The 22,998-nt window shown below is 52.4% G+C and overlaps 2 protein-coding genes across 10 annotated transcripts in view; one reads left to right on the top strand and one right to left on the bottom strand.

Moving 5' to 3' along the window:
• PTPRN2 (protein tyrosine phosphatase receptor type N2) overlaps nt 1–22,998 on the top strand; it is a 1,079,664-nt gene that overhangs the window by 806,433 nt on the left and 250,233 nt on the right. The window lies entirely within an intron of this gene.
• LOC134730747 (uncharacterized) overlaps nt 1,385–22,998 on the bottom strand; it is a 91,946-nt gene continuing 70,332 nt past the window's right edge. The window contains 4 exon segments of the mRNA XM_063606150.1: nt 1,385–4,331; nt 4,445–4,586; nt 4,588–4,716; nt 4,718–4,780. Coding sequence (XP_063462220.1) covers nt 3,028–4,331; nt 4,445–4,586; nt 4,588–4,716; nt 4,718–4,780 — 1,638 coding nt within the window. The 3' untranslated portion in view covers nt 1,385–3,027.

The following is a 22,998-nucleotide window of genomic DNA, read 5'->3' as shown; positions in this document are numbered from 1 at the left end:
AGGACACACAGCCCAGAGGCTAATTCTTTAGTAGTAGAGTTACGTGGTGGGATCATAAACAAAGACAGTTTCACGGGCTTTTGCTCGTCACTAGTGAGCCCTAATTATAAAGTATCAAATCAGAATTCAACTAGCCAAGCCATCATCAAAAACTCATAGCAGTTCATCAATAAGTGTGTAAAATCCTACTCTCCATGGACATTGTGGACCTTGGGAACTGGGGTCAGCATTTTTGTTAACCCGTGTGGACACAGCAGTCTGAGAGTTTTCCATTCCTCGAGGGCTGCTTGTGGCGTGTTGTACGTCGATGGTATCAGTGGCGTCCCAGCCCTGCTTGGGAGGACACACACTGCTCATTTTCAGCAACCAGGGAGAATGAAATCACCCAGCACTCTTCCTCAGGCTGATGACCTCGGGGTGCCCTGGGTGACCCAGCCACAGGGTGAGCATTCAGGCCACAGCGCCTTCCCCAGACCCTCAGGACCCCTCATCAGGACATCCTTCTGGCCGGGGCCCCTCACCCCAGCTCGTCCTGGCCAGAGTCTAGGGTCAGCCTTTGTGCTTCGGAGACTCCTGCAGCAGGGTGAGAAGCAAGTTATTTAGGCAGAGAAGGCAAGCACCGGAGACAGCCTGCCACCCCCACCCTCCGTCGCCCTGCTGGGGACAACGTGGAGGGCACTGGCCTGAGGAGGGAATTTGGGGGTTCCTGCTGCCTGTCAGGATGTGGAGCACAGCACAGCAGCATGTGGTGAGGGGCAGCGGGTGGGCGGTCATTCTGGCAGCCTGCAGGGTCCCAGGAAACACGGCCTTCTTTGGTCAGATGAGAAGCAAGGCCTTGCTTAGCACAAGTGACCAGCACGTGACCTTTCACCTCAGGTCACCAAGAGTAGCAACAGTTAGGCCTCCTCTACCGAGCACATGCCTTGCTACCTTGCCCAGGGAAGCCTGGCAGCCAGGGCGGGGCTCCCATGGCAAGGAGGCAGCCCTCCTCCAGGAGATAAGCCGTGTCCAGCATCCTCAGTGTAGTGCTACTACCTCTATATGTAAGGCCTGCACCTGGTGACCTAAGTCAGGTTTTGCTTCTAGGTGGCATTTGCTTGAGGGTCCCAAGACCCCAGGGAGGGCACTGTCTGAAGACCCCGGCACAACCCCTCAGAGAACACGGCCACCTGGCTGTGAGCGGAGCTCTGCCTGAGCGCCGTGGCCCGTTTCCAGCATAAAGCAGGAAGTTCCTGGGACTTGAGCTGAGCACTGTGTGGCTTCATCTTTGTTTTCGGAATGTGGTCTGTCCGGAGAGCAGTGGCATAGGAAGACATTGACTTGTTGCATATGTGGGCATTCAGCGCCTGTATTCACGTGGACATGTTTATGTGGGCATTTGGCACCTGTATTCATGTGGACACGTTTACATGGGCGTTCAGTGTATGTATTCACATGGACATGTTTACGTGGGTATCCAGTGCCTGTATTCATGTGTACATGTCTACATAGGCATTCGATACCTGTATTCACATGTACATGTTTATGTGGACATTCGACACCTGAATGCACATGTATGTGGGCATCCAACACCTGTATTCACATGTACATGTTTACATAGGCATTCGATACCTGTATTCATGTGTACATGTTTACATGGGCACCCAACACCTGTATTCATTCACCTGTGTACATGTTTACATGGGCATTTGATGCCTGTATTCACATGTAAGTGGGCATTCAACACCTGTATTCACGTGGACATGTTTACGTGGGCATTCAACAACTGTAATCACATGTACATGGGCATTTGATGCCTGTATTCACATGTACATGTTTACGTGGGCATTCGACACCTGTATTCACATGTACTTGGGCATTCGATGCCTGCATTCGTGTGGACATGTTTAGTCGTCAGCCTGAGCCATGCAGGCGGAGCATTGGCTTTTGAGAAGGTCAGTTGCCTTCCTCACTTCCTAGCCTGTCCCCAGGGAGGAAAACAGGGAGTCTGTGTGTTCTTGGAGCTCTGGTGTCACCGCGGAGTTTGCTGTGCTCACTTTAGACTCTGGTTCTGTAACTTTTACTTCCTTCGGTGGTTCCTGTCTGAGTTGGCTTTTGCTCTCGTTTGGTTTGAATTGGGGTATTTTTTTTTTTTTTTTTTTTTTTTTTTTGCTGTGGTGTAAAGATTTTTCTAAAGGTCCTTTAATGTTATACAAGTCAATTATGCATCAATAGTATGGATTAAACCATTTTCCTCAGCAGTGGTTGAAAAAAACTAGCTTTTCAGCAGACATCTTATTCTGGTGGATCTTTCAGTGCTTTTAAAGTAAATAACAATAAAGAAATTTTCATTTCTATTTCAAAGTTTTACTGTAGGCATTGCATACAGACTGATTATAAATGAGCGAGCCTGCCTTTCCCACTGGGATGTGAAGTTCGCTGAATTATGTCAGCAGCCCAGGAATGACTGCTGTGCCTAAGCACACCTTCTGGCCCTAGCTCTGAATCCACATGTGTGAGAGGAGCATGCGTGTCCCTGATGCAGCGGGACTGCCCTTTCATAGTGTCCGGGGGACAGGACATGACAGGCGGGATCTGCCAGAGCCTTGCTGCATCCCTGAGCTTAGCAGTGTGGGGCACTGCATGTCCTCCGGCATCAGGAAGGCTGCGTCCCTGAGCTTAGCAGTGTGGGGCACTGCGTGTCCTCCGGCATCAGGAAGGCTGCGTCCCTGAGCTTAGCAGTGTGGGGCACTGCGTGTCCTCCGGCATCAGGAAGGCTGCGTCCCTGAGCTTAGCAGTGTGGGGCACTGCGTGTCCTCCGGCATCAGGAAGGCTGCGTCCCTGAGCTTAGCAGTGTGGGGCACTGCGTGTCCTCCGGCATCAGGAAGGCTGCGTCCCTGAGCTTAGCAGTGTGGGGCACTGCGTGTCCTCTGGCATCAGGAAGGCTGCGTCCCTGAGCTTAGCAGTGTGGGGCACTGCGTGTCCTCTGGCATCAGGAAGGCTGTGTCCCTGAGCTTAGCAGTGTGGGGCACTGCGTGTCCTCTGGCATCAGGAAGTCACAGTGCACGGCCCCTTCTGTAACTCAGCGACTGACATGGGCGTGTTTCCAATTCCACTTGTATGTGTTTCTTGTGTATCTGACAAGAATTTGTGGATCTGTTTGAATGTGAAAAGAATGCAAGCATTCTCTAAAATTGAATTGTTTGTGGAGAAAATGATACTGAGGATAAAAGTGTTGAAAAGAGAACAGGAAAAGCGGAGAAAGAAAATGAGGGAAAGGAAGAGAGGAGGAAAAGAGGGAAAGCCACAGCACCAGAGGAAGGGAGTGGAGAGGTGGGGAGGAGGAGGAGAGGGAAGAGGAGGAGAGGGAGGAGGAGAAGGAGAAGATGGAGGAGGAGGAGGAGAGGGAAGAGGAAGAGGAGAGGAAGGACAAGGAGAAGAGCGAGGAGGAGGGGGAGAAGGAGGAGGAGATGCAGGAGGAGAGGGAGGAGGAGGAGAGGGAGGAGGAAGAGAGGGAGGAGAGGGAGGAGGAAGAGAGGGAGGAGAGGGAGGAGGAAGAGAGGGAGGAAGTGGAGGAGGAAAGGGAGGAGGAGAGGGAGGAAGAGGAGGAGGAAAGGTAGGAGGAGGAGAGGGAGGAGAGAGGATGAGGAGAGGGAGGAGGAGGAGAGAAGGAGGAGGAGAAGGAGGAGGAGAGGAGGAGAGAGAGGAGGGAGGAAGAGGAGGAGGAGATGGAGGAGGAGCAGGAAAGGGAGGAAGAGGAGGAGAGGGAGAAGTAGGACAGGGAGGAGGTGAAGAGGGAGAGGAGGGAGGAGGAGAAGAGGGAGGAAGAGGAGAGGGAGGAGGAGGAGAGGGAGGAGGAGGAGAGGGAGGAGGAGGAGAGGGAGGAGGAGGAGAGGGAGGAAGAGGAGGAGGAGAGGGAGGAGGAGAAGAGGGAGGAAGAGGAGGAGGAGAGGGAGGAGGAGGAGAGGGAGGAAGAGGAGGAGGAGAGGGAGGAAGAGGAGGAGGAGATGGAGGAGGAGGAGAGGGAGGAAGAGGAGGAGGAGAGGGAGGCGGAGGAGAAGGAGGAGGTGGAGATGGAGAGGAGGGAGGAGGAGAGGGAGGAGGAGGAGAGGGAGGAGGAGGAGAGGGAGGAAGAGGAGGAGGAGAGGGAGGAAGAGGAGGAGGAGATGGAGGAGGAGAAGAGGGAGGAAGAGGAGGAGGAGAGGGAGGAGGAGGAGAAGGAGGAGGTGGAGATGGAGAGGAGGGAGGAGGAGAGGGAGGAGGAGGAGAGGGAAAAGGAGAGGAAGGAGGAGGAGAGGGAGGAGGAGGAGAGGGAGGAGGAGGAGAGGGAGGAGGAGGAGAGGGAGGAGGAGAGGGAAGAGGAAGAGGAAAGGGAGGAGGATTAGGAGAAGAGCAAGGAGGAGAGGGAGAAGAAGGAGGAGAAGATGGAGGAGGAGAAGGAGGAGAAGGAGATGAGGAGAGGGAAGAGGAGGAGAGGGAGGAGGAGAGGGAGGAGAAGAGGGAGGAGGAGGAGAGGGAGGAAGAGGAAGAGCAGGAGGAAGAAGAGGAGAGGGAGGAGGAGATGGAGGAGGAGGAGATGGAGGAGGAGGAGATGGAGGAGGAGGAGAGAGGAGGAGGAGAGGGAGGAGGAGAGGGAGGAGAAGAGGGAGGAGGAGGAGAGGGAGGAAGAGGAAGAGCAGGAGGAAGAAGAGGAGAGGGAGGAGGAGATGGAGGAGGAGGAGATGGAGGAGGAGGAGAGAGGAGGAGGAGAGGGAGGAGGAGAGGGAGGAGAAGAGGGAGGAGAAGAGGGAGGAGGAGGAGAGGGAGGAAGAGGAAGAGCAGGAGGAAGAAGAGGAGAGGGAGGAGGAGATGGAGGAGGAGGAGATGGAGGAGGAGGAGAGAGGAGGAGGAGAGAGGAGGAGGAGGGAGGAGGAGAGTGAGGAGGAGGAGAGAGGAGGAGGAGAGTGAGGAGAAGGAGAGAGGAGGAGGAGAGTGAGGAGAAGGAGAGAGGAGGAGGAGAGTGAGGAGAAGGACAGAAGAGGAGGAGAGAGAGGAGAAGGAGAGAGGAAGAGGAGAGTGAGGAGGAGGAGAGAGGAGGAGGAGAGTGAGGAGGAGGAGAGTGAGGAGAAGGAGAGAGGAGGAGAGGGAGGAGGAGGAGAGTGAAGAGAAGGAGAGTGAGGAGAAGGAGAGAGGAGGAGAGGGAGGAGGAGAGAGAGGAGGAGGAGAGGGAGGAGGAGAGAGAGGAGGAGGAGAGAGGAGGAGAGGGAGGAGGAGGAGAGGGAGGAGGAGAGAGTAGGAGGAGAGTAAGGAGAAAGGGAGGAGGAGGAGAGGGAGGAGGGGAGAGGGAGGAGAAGAGAGGAGAGAGGGAGGAGGAAGAAAAGGAGGAGGAAGAGAGGGAGAAAGTGGAGGAGGAAAAGGAGGAGGAGGAAAAGGAGGAGGAGAGGGAGGGAGAGGAGGAAGAAAGAGAGGAGGAGGAAAAGGAGGAGGAGAGGGAGAAGGAGAGGAAGGAGGAGGAGAGTGAGGAAGTGGAGAGAGAGGAGGAGAGGGAGGAAGAGGAGAGAGAGGAGGAGAGGGAGAAGGAGAAGGAGAGGGAGAAGGAGAGGGAGGAGGAGAGGGAGAAGGAGAGGGAGGAGGAGGAGAGAGTGGAGGAGAGGGAGAAGGAGAGGGAGGAGAGTGAGGAAGAGGAGAGACAGAGGAGGGAGGAAGAGGAGAAGGAGGAGGAGGAGATGGAGGAGGAGGAGAGGGAGGAAGAGGAGAGGGAGAAGGAGGACAGGGAGGAGGTGAAGAGGAAGAGGAGGGACGAGGAGAGGGAGGAGGAGGAGAGGGAGAGGAGGGAGGAAGATGAGAAGGAGGAGGAGGAGATGGAGGAGGAGAGGGAGGAAGTGAAGGAGAGGGAGAAGGAGGACAGGGAGGAGGTGAAAAAGGAGAGGAGGGAGGAGGAGGAGAGGGAGGAGGTGGAGAGGAGGGAGGAAGAGGAGGAGGAGAGGGAGGAGGTGACGCCCCCTCCACCTCACTCCTTGCCCACCTCCGAGTACACAGCTGGCTGCGGCTATCCCCCCGGGCCCAGCCCACCTGTGCACACCTCTGAGTCTGCATTTTGCGGCAGTCTCCTCACTGACCATCCCTATAGCATCACAGAGACAGCGGCGTTACTGTAGGTCATGAACAGAAACGGCTCAAACAACTCAAGAAACAAAGTTCTGGCCACGCCAGGCTTACTTGGTGAGCAGATGCCCTGTGAGGAACCCAGCCTGCAGGCCTGCGGGGGACACCATGGCCTGGGCCTGGGGCAGGAAACCCTGGATGCCCCAGCAGGTACCCCAGGGCGTGGAGCATCCGTCCAGGCTCCGTCCTGCCCTTGTGTGGGGACTGCCCCGAGGCTGCGCCCGCCTCAGCCCCACACCCAGGCTTGCTGTCCTGGGTGACTCCCTGCATGTGAGCGCCGGCTCCCGAGGACGAAGCCTTCCCAGCGCTGCTGTGTCCCCATGTGCCCCGGGCGTGCTCCACGCTCCTCTCCTAGAGGCATCGAGTCCTGTATTCAGGAAGCTTCTCACGCTGCCGCCCCCGCCCTGTGGATTGAACTGCAAGGGTTTGTTTTCCTTCCATCCCTCGGCCCTGTCCATGCTGGTTGCACCTTCACTGTCCCCGTTATGCCTATGGGAGAATAGGGACTGCCCAGACCCAGCGGGGTGAGGTGAGGTAGCCTGGCCACTGTGGCTCATGAATTTGGGTGGAAACTGGGGTCCTGTGGATTTCTGTCGCTCTAAAGAGCAGCTCATATGACAGTAGCTGCCGCAGACCCGAAGGGTGAGAGCGAGTGGTTGCCACACACGGCGTCCTGCAGAGTGGCACCATCTTCCTAAGTCACATCTGAGCCTACACTGCCGTGATGGAGTGAGGCGTTCCGAGACTGTTCGCGTTTTCATGAAACGTTTCTCCTTCCTGAGGACTGAGGGACTCCCTGGCATGTGGACGTTTTCAGGCCCTCAGACTCTGCTGACAGCAGTTAGGACGCAAGGCCACCTTCTCATCTTCCCTGACTTTGCTTTCATTGTGTCACTGTTCTCATCAAGAACTTTCGGAGACTCTGGCGTGTAAGTAGCAGAAGAAGAGACCATGTTCCTTGACCAGTTATTATTTCAGGCCTTTTACCTCCACTCTGACTTGTCCTCATGGTTCCTCTAGAGGAAGCCTCCCCCGTCGGACTGGTCCACTCATCTTGGGGCAGATTTCTACTTCCTATCGTTGACTCAAAGACCTCCCCTGTCTGGAGTGCCCTCTGCTGTACTGTGAGGCTGAGTCACTCTGGGGTCCTGGATCCAGCCCAAGGCCAGCTTCCTAACCCCTTAACCGCAGTTATAGCTCCGAGCCCCGAGCCCACTTTTGCAGACACTGTCATCCTTCACGCACACTGTCTTGTGCACATGGGCCGGTGTGTGGTCTCACAACCTAGATTATGAACTGCGTGCAGAGATGGGGGGCTTACCATTTTCTTAAACTCACTGCAGCTCGACTTCCAGTGAAATCTTGGTTGGGAAGAAGAATATTGACGTGGTTTATCCCTTCTAAACCCTCGCAGGCCCACCCTAGGATTCACCAGGCTTGACAGGCATGATGCCGAGGCCATGCTGGGCTCCTGCATAGCCGTTTTTACTTGGCCTGAGGCCAGCAACCCTAGGCATTCCCTTGCCCTGTTGTATAAAGACATCATGGAGGATGGTGCATATTCTATTCAACGCATCTCTGTGAGGACTCCTGGGACATTTCTTTTTTAATTTAAGAATAGCTATGATTTTCAAAAAATAGATTGTCTGTTTTTGTCATATAGACATTGTGGATCCTGTTCCTCTCTTCCCCATGGCAGCTAGGGAGCTCACAGCCCCATCCGTAGCCAGCTCCTAGTAAGTAGGTCCATGTCATGGGTTTTGCATACTAACCTCATTCTAGGCTCCAACTTATTTCCCATTCTTGTTTTCCCTATGTTTTCTTTTTGTCGCCTCTTTTTAAATATGTGTTTACTTTGCTAACTTGTATGTATCTTTCTGGAATGAAGTGAGGTATAAATGAAAAAGCAAATTACTTAGTGCTCTGTATGACACTTAGGATGTGCTGTGTAGAGCTCTCAGTTGGAGTTTATTGATTCATTCACCAACTGACTTCAACTTGGATCAGTCCAGTTATTGTTACCATCATCACAAAGAGTCCAGAACTGGATGAGGCAGACACAAGCCCCACCAACCAGGACCTGGGGGCTGAGGTTCGGGAACAAAGACACCAACGGGCAGAGAAATTGAGGCTGAGGAAGATACAGCTCCAAGGAACAGAGGCAAGACAGACAGAGGGAGGCACTGGGCCAAAGTCTGGGTGAGAGGGCCCTGGGCTTGGGTGGGAGGTACAGCAAGCCGCCTGGCCCCACAGCCCACTACGTCTTTGTGAAGCTGATGTTGAGTGCACAGGGGCCCCTGGCCCTCGCAGCAGGCTGATGGAGAAAACTGAACTCGGGCTCTTCTCCCCAGATGAAGACACGGGTGGTGCTGGGAAGAGGCAGGTGGGCTTGAGCAAAGGCGTCTGTGGGGACTGCAGAGCTGGTCAGGGTAAGAGTCCCACGCATTGTAAGAACAGGTTTTCATCTCCTGGAGGTCGGGAGCCGCCTCTCTCCTGTTTGTTTTCTAGGCGTGACTCCCACTCACAGAAGGGGCTGTGCTTGGTTTGTGCTTCTAATGTCCATGTAGAGCTAAACCTCAGCTAAAGGCCAGCTGGAGCGTGACCAAGGAGGCTTGTCCTGAAGAGAGAGGGGTCAGAAAAGCGGAGGTGGAGGACCCCTGCCTCCGTCTGCTGCGAGTGCCTGGAACGAGGTCCTCGCAGTGAGCTGCTGGTTGGAAACTGTAGCATCTTGGTGGTCCCAGCACCGAGGACGATGTGTGGACATCTGTGGAAGGCACCTTCTCACCCAGGCCTGGATCCAGTTCTGGGAGTTCTGGGAAGCTGGTTGTATCACTGCCCATTTACAGGGGAGCAGGCGGCCCGGGAAGACCCCGCCAGTGCCCAGTGTACACCCGGAGTCAGCATGCAGCCTGGACCATATCACCCCGGCCTCCAGCTCCACGGCTCCAGGCCACACCCCGGACGGCCACCCGTGGCCTCGCAGCACATGGGACCTTGCACAAAGGAGCTGGGGCGCAGAGGCCAGAGAAGAAAGAAGATGCAAAAGCGACCAAAGACTCAATGTGTTTACGTGTTTGTTCAAAGAGATGTTCTCTCACCTCCCACAGGGGTCCCCCCAGACCCGGCCAAGAGACCCAGCGCCGAGAGCCTCGTGTGTCCTCTGGGGTCGCCCTGGGTGCCAGCTCCACCTGATTCATCCTAGAGAGAGCGTGGAGCTGAGGCCGCCCGCAGCAGGATTCGCCCAGGTCACAGTCGTTCACAGGCGGTTCCGGGAGCAGGAGCTGCACCTGGATCAGGGGCCTCTTTCCACTTCCTGCCCCAGGTCTCTGGGCAGGACTGAGCAGGACTCGGCTGGGCTCACCCTGCAGCCACCATGGTCTGCAGGCCAGGGCTCTCACAAACTGTGTTTGTGTCTATGTGTGTCTCTGTGTCTGTGTATGTGTGTGTGTCTGTGTGTGTGTGCGTGTATGTCTGTGTGTGTATGTGTGTGTCTGTGTCTATGTGTGTCTGTATGTCTGTGTGTATGTCTTTGTGTGTATGTCTGTGTGTTTGTGTGTCTGTGTATGTCTGTATGGGTGTCTGTGTGCATCTGTGTGTGTGTGTGTGTATATATATGTGTGTGTTTCTGTGTGTCTGTGTCTGTCTGTGTCTATGTGTGTCTCTGTATGTATGTGTGTCTGTGTCTGTGTATGTCTGTGCCTGTGTGTGTCTGTGTGTGTGTCTGTGTATGTGTATGTCTGTGTGTGTATCCATGTGTGTGTTTGTGTCTGTGTTCTGTGTATCTGTGTGTATTTCTATGTGTGTGGGTGTCTGTGCATCTGTGTGTGCATGTGTCTGTGTATGTATCTGTGTGTGTTCATGTGTGTCTGTGTGTCTGTGTCCGTGTGTGTGTATGTGTGTGTGTCTGTGTCTGTATGTGTGTCTTTGTATGTGTCTGTGTGTGTCTGTGTGTTTGTCTGTGTGTGTTTGTGTCTGTGTGTGTTCATGTGTGCCTGTGTCTCCGTGTGTGTCTGTGTCTGTGTCTGTGTGTTTGTCTGTGTCTGTGTGTTTGTGTCTGTCTGTGTGTTAGTGTGTGTCTGTGTCTGCATGTGTGTCTGTTTGTGTCTGTATCTGTGTCTGTGCATCTGTGTGTGTTCGTGTGTGTCTGCGTGTGTCTGTGTGTTTGTGTGTCTGTGCCTGTGTGCGTGTGTGTCTGTGCCTGTGTGTGTGCACTGCCCTTTGCACTGCTTTGCCAGCACATTTTCCCTGTGCCATGTGTGTCTTTCTCCTCCACTCAGTTGTAAGCTCCCTGAGGGCAGGGGCTGTGTCTCACTGCTCTGTGGAGTCCCAGATCCAGCACTCTGCACCCGTGACATGGTGGGTGGCTGTTAAATTGAGTTGGCAAAGAGGTGTCAGTGTCAGCTGCTGCAAGCCACAGAAGGGCATGAACTGGCAGCAGGTGGGATTAGTGTTATATCAGAGATGGAGACAGGGAATGGGGGGGCAGGTACCCCAGGAATCTATATCTGCATAGCAAATTATCCCAAATTGGAGAGCCCTGTTTTGCTCTCAGCTCTATAATCTGGTCAGGCATGACAGGGAAGTCTTGTTTCTGCTCCACTGGCATCAGCTGGGGTGGTCCAAGGGGGCTGGAGGGCTCGCCCCAAAGAGGGCTTGTCTACATACCTGGCACATTGTGGTGGCAGTTGTGGAGCTCAGCCAGGGCTGTGGCTGGGAGCTCTGGGCCTCTCCATGTGGAGCCTCCACAAGGCTGCTTGGGCTTCCTCACAGAATGGCAGCGAGTTTCCCAAGAACAAGTGTCCCAAGAGAGGAAATGGGAGCTGCCAGTCTCTCGAGTCTGAGCCCAGAAGCCAGAAACTGGCAGGGCGTTACTTCTGCTGCCTCAACTGGCCAAGCGGGCCCACAGCCCCCGCACTCAGATGGGGAGGACAGAGGTCTCACCTCGGGGGCAGATGCGTTCTGCTGCCTCGACTGGTCAAGCGGGCCCACAGCCCCCACACTCAGGCAGGGAGGACAGAGGTCTCACCTCGGGGGCAAGTGCGTCAGAGAATGTGTGGCCCTCTTCAGCACACCCAGCAATGAATCTGAATGCGGGCGCCTCACGACCTTGCTGTGTCTGGAGCTGGCTGAACGCTCTTCCCGAGGATGTCCGTCTACCCGAGCTGGAGGGATGTATTAGAGGATACGAAGGAAGATTTGATGCTTTTTTCAGATCTGCTCTGTCATTGGGCAAAATAAGCTCCCCTATAGCGCTAATTTTTAACAAAGATTTCTCCCCAAAGGAGAGAGTAGGATCATGTATTTGGAAAAGCTCACATACCATTGAATGAAAATGAAAAGAAATTAGCTTCACGCGTTCATAATTCCTACATTCTCTGGGTGCACAGGGCCTGACAACGGCAGAAAGCCTCCGGTTTAACGTAAAGAGGTGGGACCTGCTGAGACCCTCACCTCAGAAAGTGCTTAATTGAAAATCCAGTTTCTCCACATGCTGCTGCTAAGAATATTTAATTAGCGTTATCATTAAGCAAGGGTAGTTGTTATACTGACATCATGCATTCTGTGACTGACACACTTAAACCAGCAGAAACCTCCAGTCATATTCTATCTACATAAACTCTGCTCTGAAGCTAAGCATGGTTCCAATATGTTCCTGAAATTAAATTCACTGGATTAAACAAATAGAATTAAGGGTGCCAGAATTTCATCTCTAAATTGCAGAGCAGTGTTCTAGAAGCAGAAGCAGCATTCACTGGGGCCGGTGGCAGCGGGAAGTGAAAGTGCTGGGGAGGCTCGGAGACCAAGGAAGCCACAGAGAATCCCAGGCCGGACCGGCTGCTGGGGCCAAGCGTGGATGCGGTAGCCGAGGTCGGGGTGTGCATCCTAAAGCCCAGTAAGCCATGATGCCTGCACCAGAGGCCACAGCCCCACATGTGCTTTCAGGCCGTCTGCCGGGTCTTGGGAAGAACAAAGTGTGTGAAGGGGCGGGTGGCAGGGAGGGGCCCATGGGAGCCCCCAGGGAATCCAGGCGAGGAACGCCTGGGATGGTGTTTTAGATGTGAAGCCCTCAGGTCTGGGAGGGAGCTGTGGTGGAGTGGGAGGCAGGAACGCGCTGAGCCACGGGGAGCTGCGGAAGAGAGTTCCGTGTGGAGGGGCTGGTGACATGTCTGCTGTGCTGTTACAAATCCTGGTGAACATGTGTGGGTGTGTTTTATGCAGGACCAAGGGAGCCCGTGGCGTGGCTAAAGCCAAGCCCAACATCTTCTACCCAAGGCCTGCAGAAGATCTGGGGTGTATCAGCAACCCATACTGTCTTCAGTGGAGTTGTGGTGGCTGAATTCCAAAATCCTATCTGTGTTCCATTTGCCTGTTGACATTGCTGTGATGTTTCCATAGGTGCTTAGTCAACCTGTCACACCTAGAAGTCAATACAACTTCCTTAACTGCCCCCCCGACAACGAGGGGAGTCATCCAGGGAAGGGGTGTGGAATTCCAGCAGGGCGAGCTGGTTGCCGGCAGCTCATTAGCTGTGGCCTCTCAGATTAGCAGTAATTAAACTGTGAAATCAGACCAGCGCCTTAAGCCTGGATGCCGTCGGGAGTGGCCTGGGGATAAATCACTGGCGTGTGTTGGTCCCTGCTTGGCACGGGCAAGGCGTGCGGGGGGCGGAATAATGAGGACATTCAACTGCTGCCCTCGGTGGACACCAGGCTGGCCGCGGTGGAGGCGTTGTCATGACGATGGCTGGGTGCAGGCAAACGCTCCTCCTGCTCGCTGTGGTTAATGAAGATGATCATGAAAAATTATGCCAACATTACGGCCATATTTTTATGCTGACTGGCACATGCAACCTGACGCCAGCGTCAGCACACAGTGGCGACAGTAATTATGTGTTGACAAATGAGGGGACAATGTGAGGAAATGTCTGACTCAGAGATGTGTGTGTCGACTTCGCCGAGTAACTTCTTCCGAGGGCATGTTTGTTCTTTAAAGCCTCCATAGGTGCCATGGCACTGTGGGTGCCAAAACACCCCAATCACTTGTCCTTATTTTCTAAAGAAAGACACTACAATTAAAGCAGAAACTGCTCCCCTAAGCAGAATGGATGAGATCAAGATAAATCAATGTTTTTTATATTTTAAGGAAATCAGTGTGATTTCCAAATGATTTTTCCAAATGACTTTTCTTGTGGGGTGATGTGTTTAGGTTTTTTTGTAACTGATTTTGTTTCTGAACAGAAACATCTGGGGTGGAGTTGGGGCTGGGCTGGGGCGTCGCAGCCCCCTTGGCCTCTCTAGGAGCTGGGGAGCCTCACGTCGTCCCCATCATGGCTCCTTGAAGACAAGTGTTGCGGCCGCGTGCTCTCGTGGCCGGGATATGGGAACGGGAGGCCAGCGTGGGGCGTCCGGCCCAGAGCCACAGTCTGTCACCGTGTGGGGGTCGCTTCTTGGCCCCAAAGCAAAGCCTGAGGATGCAGCGTGCGGTTCTGCCCGTGTGCTGTGCTTCAGTGAACACACTCAGATCGCACAGCCGAACGCAGATGAGCTGCTCGGAGGAGCAGAGGACAATCCGTTGACTGTAAAACAGGCTTGCTGGGCCTCACTCTCTCTGCATCTCCTGTGCTCTGGATTTGATATTCCAGCAATCTGGGGAATTCATAGCCACAAATATAGGTTGCAGTCTTGTTAGTGAAATCTTTTTTTATTGATTTTGTTAAACAAAGATGCTTAAGTAGTTGCAATCTGAAGTAGAGTTTGTCTTTCCAGTTTGTTCGTGTTTTTACTGTTTGGAAGATCAATATTAGTCACCACACTGCAGAGTGTGTGACTCACAGTGGCAATTCTCTTTTTACCGCTCGGTGTCAGCAATAAGCAGGAATCGTGTATGGAAGCGTCCCATGACTGTGCCTTCATGTCCTTAATGTCCCTCAAGCGGGCTTTCTTGCCTCCTAAGTCCTACCTGCCTTTTGAGTTTAAAAACAATAACAAAACAAACAAACAAAAAATAGCAAGGAGCACAGAGCTGGAAGTTTCTGCTTCAGCTGGGGCCTGGCTCTGCTCCAGGTCTGAGCCTGGCAGGCCTTGCCAGGACCACTGGTTCCCACCGCCTCCACACACACACAGCGTTTCTAAGAGGAGCAGGAGTATAGACAGTTCTCACCACATTGCAGAGGCACAGCACCAAACAGAACAGTGTTCGCCTGTGACCACGGAAGGCAGACTGGCCTGGCAGTGAAAGAGCAGTCGCCCTGGCCAGTTGCTGACTTGCACCCATGGGCACTCACTTCCCCAATGCAGTGTTTCCTGGGAGAGCAGGAGCATTCTTACTGCTGTATTCGTGAGCATTCTTACTGCAGGGTGTGACTGTGAGGACTTCCCAGCCATTCGTACGCAAAGGCAAACACCGTACAAAGCGTCAGGCATCATTATCAAGGTAAAAGGAGAGAGAAAGATTGGGTTATCCTAAGAACACAGATAACATGGCAGTCAGTCTCATTGTAAAACCAAGATGCCAGGAGGAACAGGGAAATCCCTCCTTCTTGTTCAGAAGCTTCCGTGGTCCCCTTAAATTGGCAGGGTCCAAGGATAAATCTGGTACAAGGCATTCATAAGCCACAGATGGATGATGGACGTGGAGTGCTGTGTGCCTGGCACAGCCTGGCTACTTCATGTCAACCTCCCTGCAGCCAGGGAAGCTCAGTACCTTGCCCAGAGCTCCTCATCTACACAGCAAGTGCCAGGATTTGAATCAAGACGTTCCAAGGCCTGGCCCCTACCCTGCAGGGGGAGCTGTGGCAATGGCAGCCCCTGGAGTGACTATTGTATGGTGCTAGGTGGTGCCAGGAGGAGGGCTGGCAGTGTCCAGAGGGGGACAAGCCACTCCCAGCTGGGTCATCAGACAGGATTCCACCCACCCGGCAAGAGCCAGTGCTGAGAGCTGGCCAGGAAGCCAGAGACATAAGCCCAGGAAAGACCATTTCTCGTGCCATCAACTACAAGTAGAGGGTGAAGGCCCCAACGGAGGTAGCCAAGGGGACGTGTTTCCAGGGCCACCTGCAAAGTGGCCCTGTGTCTCACCCAGCCTCTGAGATTTCAATGTCCTGTCCTCCAAGAAATGGTGTCTCAGCCAAATGCTATGGAGCATTGAGCAAGTTCTTGCAGTTCTGGGTACCTTAGTGTCTCCTCCATAAACTGGGGAAAAGAATAGGACCCACTGCACAGGCATTTGTGAGGAACACCCAAGTCATCCAAACACACTCTGCAAGTGCCAGCAATTCTCTAGGATAGAAGCTCTGAGAATAGCTTTTTCTGATTCCTCCCCTGTCTCTTCAGTGAAAGTGTTTGTTTATGGGTGGATCAATGGATGGATGGAGGAAGGATGGGTGGATAGATGGATGGAGGAAAGAAGGATGGATGCATGGATGGATGGATGGATGGGTTGGTGGACAGATGAGGGATGGTGGATGGATGGAAGAAGAGTGGATGATGGATGGGTAGATGGATGATGGATGGATGGATGAAGGAAGGATGGATGGGTGGATGGATATAAGAAGAATGGATGATGGATGGATGGATGGATGGGTGTGTGGGTGGATGGATGGATGGATGGGTTGGTGGACAGATGAGGGATGGTGGATGGATGGAAGAAGAGTGGATGATGGATAAGTAGATGGATGATGGATGGATGTATGGAAGAAGAATGGATGATGGATGGGTGGGCGGATGGATGGATGGATGGAGGAAGGATGAATGGTTGGATGGATGGATGAAGGAAGGAAGGATGGATGGATGGATGGATGGGTGTGTGGGTGGATGAAAGAAGGGTGGATGGATGGAGGAAGAATGGATGATGGATGGGTAGGTGGGTGGGTGGATGGATAGATGGAGCAATGATGGATGGATGGATGAGTGGATGGGTGGATGGATGGAGGAAGAATGGATGATGGATGATGGATGGGTGAGTGAATGGATGGAGGAAGGATGGATGGATGGGTGGGTGTTTGGGTGGATGAAAGAAGGATGGATGGATGGATGGGTGAAGGGTGAATGGATGAAGAATGGATGATGGATGGGTGGATGGGTATGTGGGTGGATGAAAGAAGGATGGATGGATGGGTGAAGGGTGGACGGATGGAGGAAGAATGGATGATGGATGGGTGGGTGGATGGATGGATGGATGGAGCAATGATGGATGGATGGATGAGTGGATGGGTGGATGGATGAAGAATGGATGATGGATGATGGATGGGTGGGTGAATGGATGGAGGAAGGATGGATGGATGGATGGGTGGGTGTGTGGGTGGATGAAAGAAGGATGGATGGATGGGTGAAGGGTGGACGGATGGAGGAAGAATGGATGATGGATGGGTGGGTGGATGGATGGGTTGTACGGATGAGGGATGGTGGATAGATGGAAGAAGACTGGATGGGTGAAAGGATGATGGATGGGTGGATGGATGATGGAGGGATGGATGAAGGAAAGATGGATGGATGGTTGGATGGTTGGATGAATGGAGGAAGAATGGATGATGAATGACAGGTGGGTGGATGAAAGAAGGATGGATGGATGGGTGAAGGGTGGATGGATGGAGGAATGATGGATGGATGGTTGGATGGATAAAAGAAGGATGGATGGATGGATGGATGAAGGATGGATGGGGAGTGAGTGGATGGATGGGGGAAGGATGGGTGGTTGGATGGATGGAGGTATGGATGCATGGATGGAGGAAGGATGGAGGGATGGATGGAAGAATGATGGATGGTTGGATGGATGAAAGTGGATGGGTAGATGGATGGGTGGGTGGGTGGATGGATGGATATGGATGGATGGATCAATGGATGGATGGATGGGTAGATGGATGGGTGGATGAAGGATGGAAGGATGGATGAGTGCTTGATGGATGGATGGATGGATGGCAGGATGGATCATTTCCCAGCTGTAGGACAGACAATCGGCTCCTGTCCCCTGCTGTATGCCAGGCACGCAGTCTCTCACTCTTTTATTTTTTAATTTTTTATTGTGGTAAAATATATAACATTTGTGATTTTCAACCTTTAAATGTACAATTTAGTGGTAGTATTTACATTCAAAATACTGTGCAACCATCATCACTATCTGCTTCTAAAACTCTTTCCATCTTTCCACACTGGAAGTCTGTCCCCATTAAACACTAACTCCCCAGCCCCCAGGACCCACTGTCCTACATTCTGTCTCTATGGATCTGATGACTCTAAGGACCCCATACGAGTGGAATCACACAGTGTTTATCATATTGTGACTGGCTTATTTCACTTAGCATAACATCTTCAAGGTTCATCCATGTTGTAGCCTGCATCCAAAATCTCTGCCTTTTCAGTGCTGAGTAATATTCCCATGTGTGGGTGGACCACATGATGTTTATCTTTTCTTCCATTGGTGGACACTTGGGTGGCCTCACCTCTTGGCTTCTGTGAGCGCTGCTGCTATGAACATGGGCGTGCGAATCTCTCTCTGAGTCGCTGCATTCGGTGCTTTTGGGCATATGCCCCTGGTGGAACTGCTGGGTCCTAGGCTGATTCTGTGGTTAGTTTTTTGAGGACCCACTAACAGCGACTGCATCACGCTATATTCCTCCCTGCAGAGTGTGCCGGTTATGATTCCTCAGCGTTCTCGCCAGCACGTTTTTGTTGTGTGTGTGTGTTTAGTTACGGCCATCCTAGAGGGTGCGTGCATGGCCTCTCCTAGCCTCCACATGCTCCACTCATGTGGCTGCGACTAAAGCTTCCCTGTGTTCACGGACATCATGAAGATCAAACGAACATGAGAGTGTTTGGAAAATGGTCACAGGTTAGACTGAATATGAGGTGTTGTTGCTTCTCTGAAAACAAAAGGTGGGCATCGTGGTGCTCTGGGGGATGGGGCAGCCACATGGGGCAGTAGCCACACAGCAGAGGCCCAGCAGCCCCTAACCCTGCCCGGTGCAGCCTCCTCCTACCACTGCCGGGGCTCTCCTGCCCTCAGGAGACTCCGGCAAGTGACTGCACTGCGAAGAGAGGACCAGCCACCAGCCCTCAGCATCCAAGGGAGGAATTAATTCCTAATGAAGAGGAAACCAAGCAGTGAGGCAGGCTAAGATTTCCAGAAGAATTTAATCTGCAGTCAGGTCAGGGGCGTGGCCTTACCCCATGGCCAGGGGGGCAGCTGCTCCCAGCTCTGAAAAGGAGGTGGAGGCTCAGTGTGCAGCTCCCCTGGGGACCCAGCTGAGAGGATCCCCAACTGTGCCACGGGGTTTGGGGCTAGGAGAAGGGACTCGAGGCCACACCAGCCTGGCTCAGGGCCACCGCCAACCTGTGCCTCAGAGCGAAGGCCGCCCCATGGCCACAGTGACTGGGGCAGGCTGTCTCAGGCCTCTGGAGAGCTGGAGTCTGTGCTGTCATCACCAGGGCTGAGCTTTTGTTGGAAAAGGGAAGGGAGAGAAAAATGAGGAGGGCACATCACGCCGGAGGTCATAGTGTATGTGGCTGGAAATTTGAGTTGGACTGGACACCTCAGGGCATCTCCCTCTCCTTCCCACTGTGGCCTGGGATGGACTCTGTGCCTGTGAGTGGGCAGCCATGGGCTCTGATGGAGGGTTAACCCTGTGCCCATGAGTGGGCAGCCGTGGGCTCTGATGGAGGGTTAGCCCTGTGCCCGTGAGTGGGCAGCTGTGGGCTCTGATGGAGGGTTAGCCCTGTGACCGACCGTGAGTGGGCGGCTGTGGGCTCTGATGGAGGGTTAGCCCTGTGACTGTGAGTGGGCGGCCGTGGGCTCTGATGGAGGGTTAGCCTCCGGCACCAGCACCTGGGCCTAACATGCTTTTCAGGGGCAGGGCTGGATTGTGGCTGCAGGGCCTTGGACACGCAGGGACACACTTCCCAAGGGGGGCCCTGATACCCCTCCCTGCATGCGGTGCCTGGGGCCACCGTGCTCCCACCTCTCTCCTTTGGCTCTGAAAAGTTTTTTCTTTTTTCTCTTTTTTTTTTTTTTATTATTATACTTTAAGTTTTAGGGTACATGTGCACATTGTGCAGGTTAGTTACATATGTATACATGTGCCATGCTGGTGCGCTGCACCCACTAACTCATCATCTAGCATTAGGTATATCTCCCATTGCTATCCCTCCCCCATCCCCCCACCCCACAACAGTCCCCAGAGTGTGATGTTCCCCTTCCTGTGTCCATGTGATCTCATTGTTCAATTCCCACCTAAGAGTGAGAATATGCGGTGTTCGGTTTTTTGTTCTTGCGATAGTTTACTGAGAATGATGATTTCCAATTTCATCCATGTCCCTACAAAGGACATGAACTCATCATTTTTTATGGCTGCATAGTATTCCATGGTGTATATGTGCCACATTTTCTTAATCCAGTCTATTATTGTTGGACATTTGGGTTGGTTCCAAGTCTTTGCTATTGTGAATAATGCCACAATAAACATACGTGTGCATGTGTCTTTATAGCAGCATGATTTATAGTCCTTTGGGTATATACCCAGTAATGGGATGGCTGGGTCAAATGGTATTTCTAGTTCTAGATCCCTGAGGAATCGCCACACTGACTTCCACAATGGTTGAACTAGTTTGCAGTCCCACCAACAGTGTAAAAGTGTTCCTATTTCTCCACATCCTCTCCAGCACCTGTTGTTTCCTGACTTTTTAATGATTGCTATTCTAACTGGTGTGAGACGGTATCTCATTGTGGTTTTGATTTGCATTTCTCTGATGGCCAGTGTTGGTGAGCATTTTTTCATGTGTTTTTTGGCTGCATAAACGTCTTCTTTTGAGAAGTGTCTGTTCATGTCCTTCACCCACTTTTTGATGGGGTTGATTTTTTCTTGTAAATTTGTTTGAGTTCATTGTAGATTCTGGATATTAGCCCTTTGTCAGATGAGTAGGTTGCGAAAATTTTCTCCCGTTTTGTAGGTTGCCTGTTCACTCTGATGGCAGTTTCTTTTGCTGTGCAGAAGCTCTTTAGTTTAATTAGATCCCATTGGTCAATTTTGTCTTTTGTTGCCATTGCTTTTGGTGTTTTAGACATGAAGTCCTTGCCCATGCCTATGTCCTGAATGGTAATGCCTAGGTTTTCTTCTAGGGTTTTTATGGTTTTAGGTCTAACATTTAAGTCTTTAATCCATCTTGAATTGATTTTTGTATAAGGTGTAAGGAAGGGATCCAGTTTCAGCTTTCTACACATGGCTAGCCAGTTTTCCCAGCACCATTAAATAGGGAATCCTTTCCCCATTGTTTGTTTTTCTCAGGTTTGTCAAAGATCAGATAGATAGTTGTAGATATGAGGCATTATTTCTGAGGGTTCTGTTCTGTTCCATTGATCTATATCTCTGTTTTGGTACCAGTTCCATGCTGTTTTGGTTACTGCAGCCTTTTAGTATAGTTTGAAGTCAGGTAGTGTGATGCCTCCAGCTTTGTTCTTTTGGCTTAGGATTGACTTGGCGATGCGGGCTCTTTTTTGGTTCCATATGAACTTTAAAGTAGTTTTTTCCAATTCTGTGAAGAAAGTCATTGGTAGCTTGATGGGGATGGCATTGAATCTGTAAATTACCTTGGGCAGTATGGCCATTTTCACGATATTGATTCTTCCTACCCATGAGCATGGAATGTTCTTCCATTTGTTTGTATCCTCTTTTATTTCCTTGAGCAGTGGTTTGTAGTTCTCCTTGAAGAGGTCCTTCACATCCCTTGTAAGTTGGATTCCTAGGTATTTTATTCTCTTTGAAGCAATTGTGAATGGGAGTTCACTCATGATTTGGCTCTCTGTTTGTCTGTTGTTGGTGTATAAGAATGCTTGGCCAGGGCAATTAGGCAGGAGAAGGAAATAAAGGGTATTCAATTAGGAAAAGAGGAAGTCAAATTGTCCCTGTTTGCAGACGACATGATTGTATATCTAGAAAACCCCATTGTCTCAGCCCAAAATCTCCTTAAGCTGATAAGCAACTTCAGCAAAGTCTCAGGATACAAAATCAATGTACAAAAATCACAAGCATTCTGAAAAGTTTTTTCTTATTTTGGATGCCTTGTTAAAAGGCAAGTACCCCAGCAGGTGTCAGTGGAGACTGTGACCGCTGAATAGCAATGGTGATGGGGTGAGGCTGGATCTGGCCAGAAGAGGGCTGAGGGGCATGGAGAAGACTCGGGGAGCACAGGGAAGATGTGGGAGGTGGGGAGGATGGGAGGGAGGACAGGGAGAGGACAGGAAGGACTGGCTCTGCTCATTCTCCTTCGCACTTCTGTGGAGCAGCTGCTCTGGGCCCAGATAATGATCTCTCGAGGGCAGGACTTGTGGTTTTATTTGCGTCATGAGCCTTTAGGAAGTTTGGGGTCGTGCATGTAGAGCTGAATGTGGGGACACCAAGAACGTGCACCCTGCATCCCGACTGCTGAGTTCACTTCTCTGCAAAGCACAAATCGCTGTCCCATCCTGGGTCACGCTCCTGGGAGCCAAACCTGGGTGGGATTCTGTCTCTACCCCACATCAGCTGTAAGATTTGGGGCAGGGCGCAGAACCCCCTGAGCAGGTGGGAAACTGATCACCACGTGGGGGATGTTAGAGAGATTCAGTGGGTGATGTGGGGGCAGAAGGAGGCCCCTAGAACAGAGTATGGCATCTGTTCTGAATGCCGATATGGCGTTGGGGGGACGGCACCCTGGCGGCCTGCAGCACCCTCTGTGAACAGGGAAGGCTGGAAGGAAGGGGTGGGTCCCCCTGACAGGTAGGGGCTGCTGGATGGTCCCACTTTGCCCGCCCGGTCTCTTCCTACACTATGGTTCTCACTGATGTTTCCTGGGCAGACAACTCAGGATGAGCCTCTGTGAGTGCTGGACTTGTGTTCCATCCAGCTCCTCCCCAAGAGAGGGGCAGGGGCTGGTGCCCCAAAGCACCAGCACCCCACATGGACTGGCACATTTTGAAAGATAACACAAAGAACTTCCATTATAATCGCTGCCCAGGCGACCATTCTCAACGCGTACATTATTTGTTAAAGTAATTTTTAAAGCCTCAAAGTCATGAGTCCAGAACTTGCAGATCTGAACACGAACATCATTGACCAATAACAGCAACCGCTGAAGATAAAAGGCCAGGCCGCCCCGGACAGTGAGCCCCGCATGTCTGAGTCACACGTGTCCGTCTTCCATTTGAAGGAGGCCTTTGAAAAGACAGCAGTTCATTCTTTAAAGTCTGGCTTTAAATTCAGCTTTAATGAAGAGGCCCTGATGGGCTTACAAGGAGCTGACACTGGACACGCCAGGCTCCTGGGCCAAGCGGCTGACACTAGCAGACCCCTGCCCACCTCGGGTTTTCCCACCTGCCGGAGTTCCTGCAGGAGCCAGTCCATCCAGGAAGCAGGGCCTCCGAGCTCCTCAGGAACATCGCGCCCCGATGCTGCCTAAACAGGTGCATCTCAGCCCAGCAGGCTCCCTTGGCGCATGGTGGACACGGTGCTGCATTGACAGGATTTGGGCAGAGGAGACGTAACTTAGCTCGGACCTAAGTAACAATGCCGACCGCCTGTGCCCATGGCGCCCAGGCACCGATGCTCCCAGGAGAGGGAAGGGGGGAGCGGCAGATCCAGGGACTCGAACCCCAGGCAGGTCTGAAGGGCTTCACAGGACATGATTTTTCAGACCCAAGAGAAACGAGGAATAATAGAGTCACTTGCCTTTTTCTTGAAACATCGGAATTATTTGATGTGACTTGTGTAGCTTGGAAAGTATGACATAAACCTAGGTATGAAAGTTAAGGAGCGATGTCACTCCTCCAGTTGAGCAATGGCCTGACGTGGCTGGAGGGGCGTACCGTGGCAGGGAAACCCGGAGCACACTGTTAGCCACAGAGCAGCCA

The sequence above is a fragment of the Pan paniscus genome, chromosome 6 (assembly GCF_029289425.2).
Source record: "Pan paniscus chromosome 6, NHGRI_mPanPan1-v2.0_pri, whole genome shotgun sequence".
NCBI classification, from domain to species: domain Eukaryota; kingdom Metazoa; phylum Chordata; class Mammalia; order Primates; family Hominidae; genus Pan; species Pan paniscus.
Note: the sequence above shows the minus strand (reverse complement) of the source record. Positions and strands in the feature narration are given on the sequence as shown.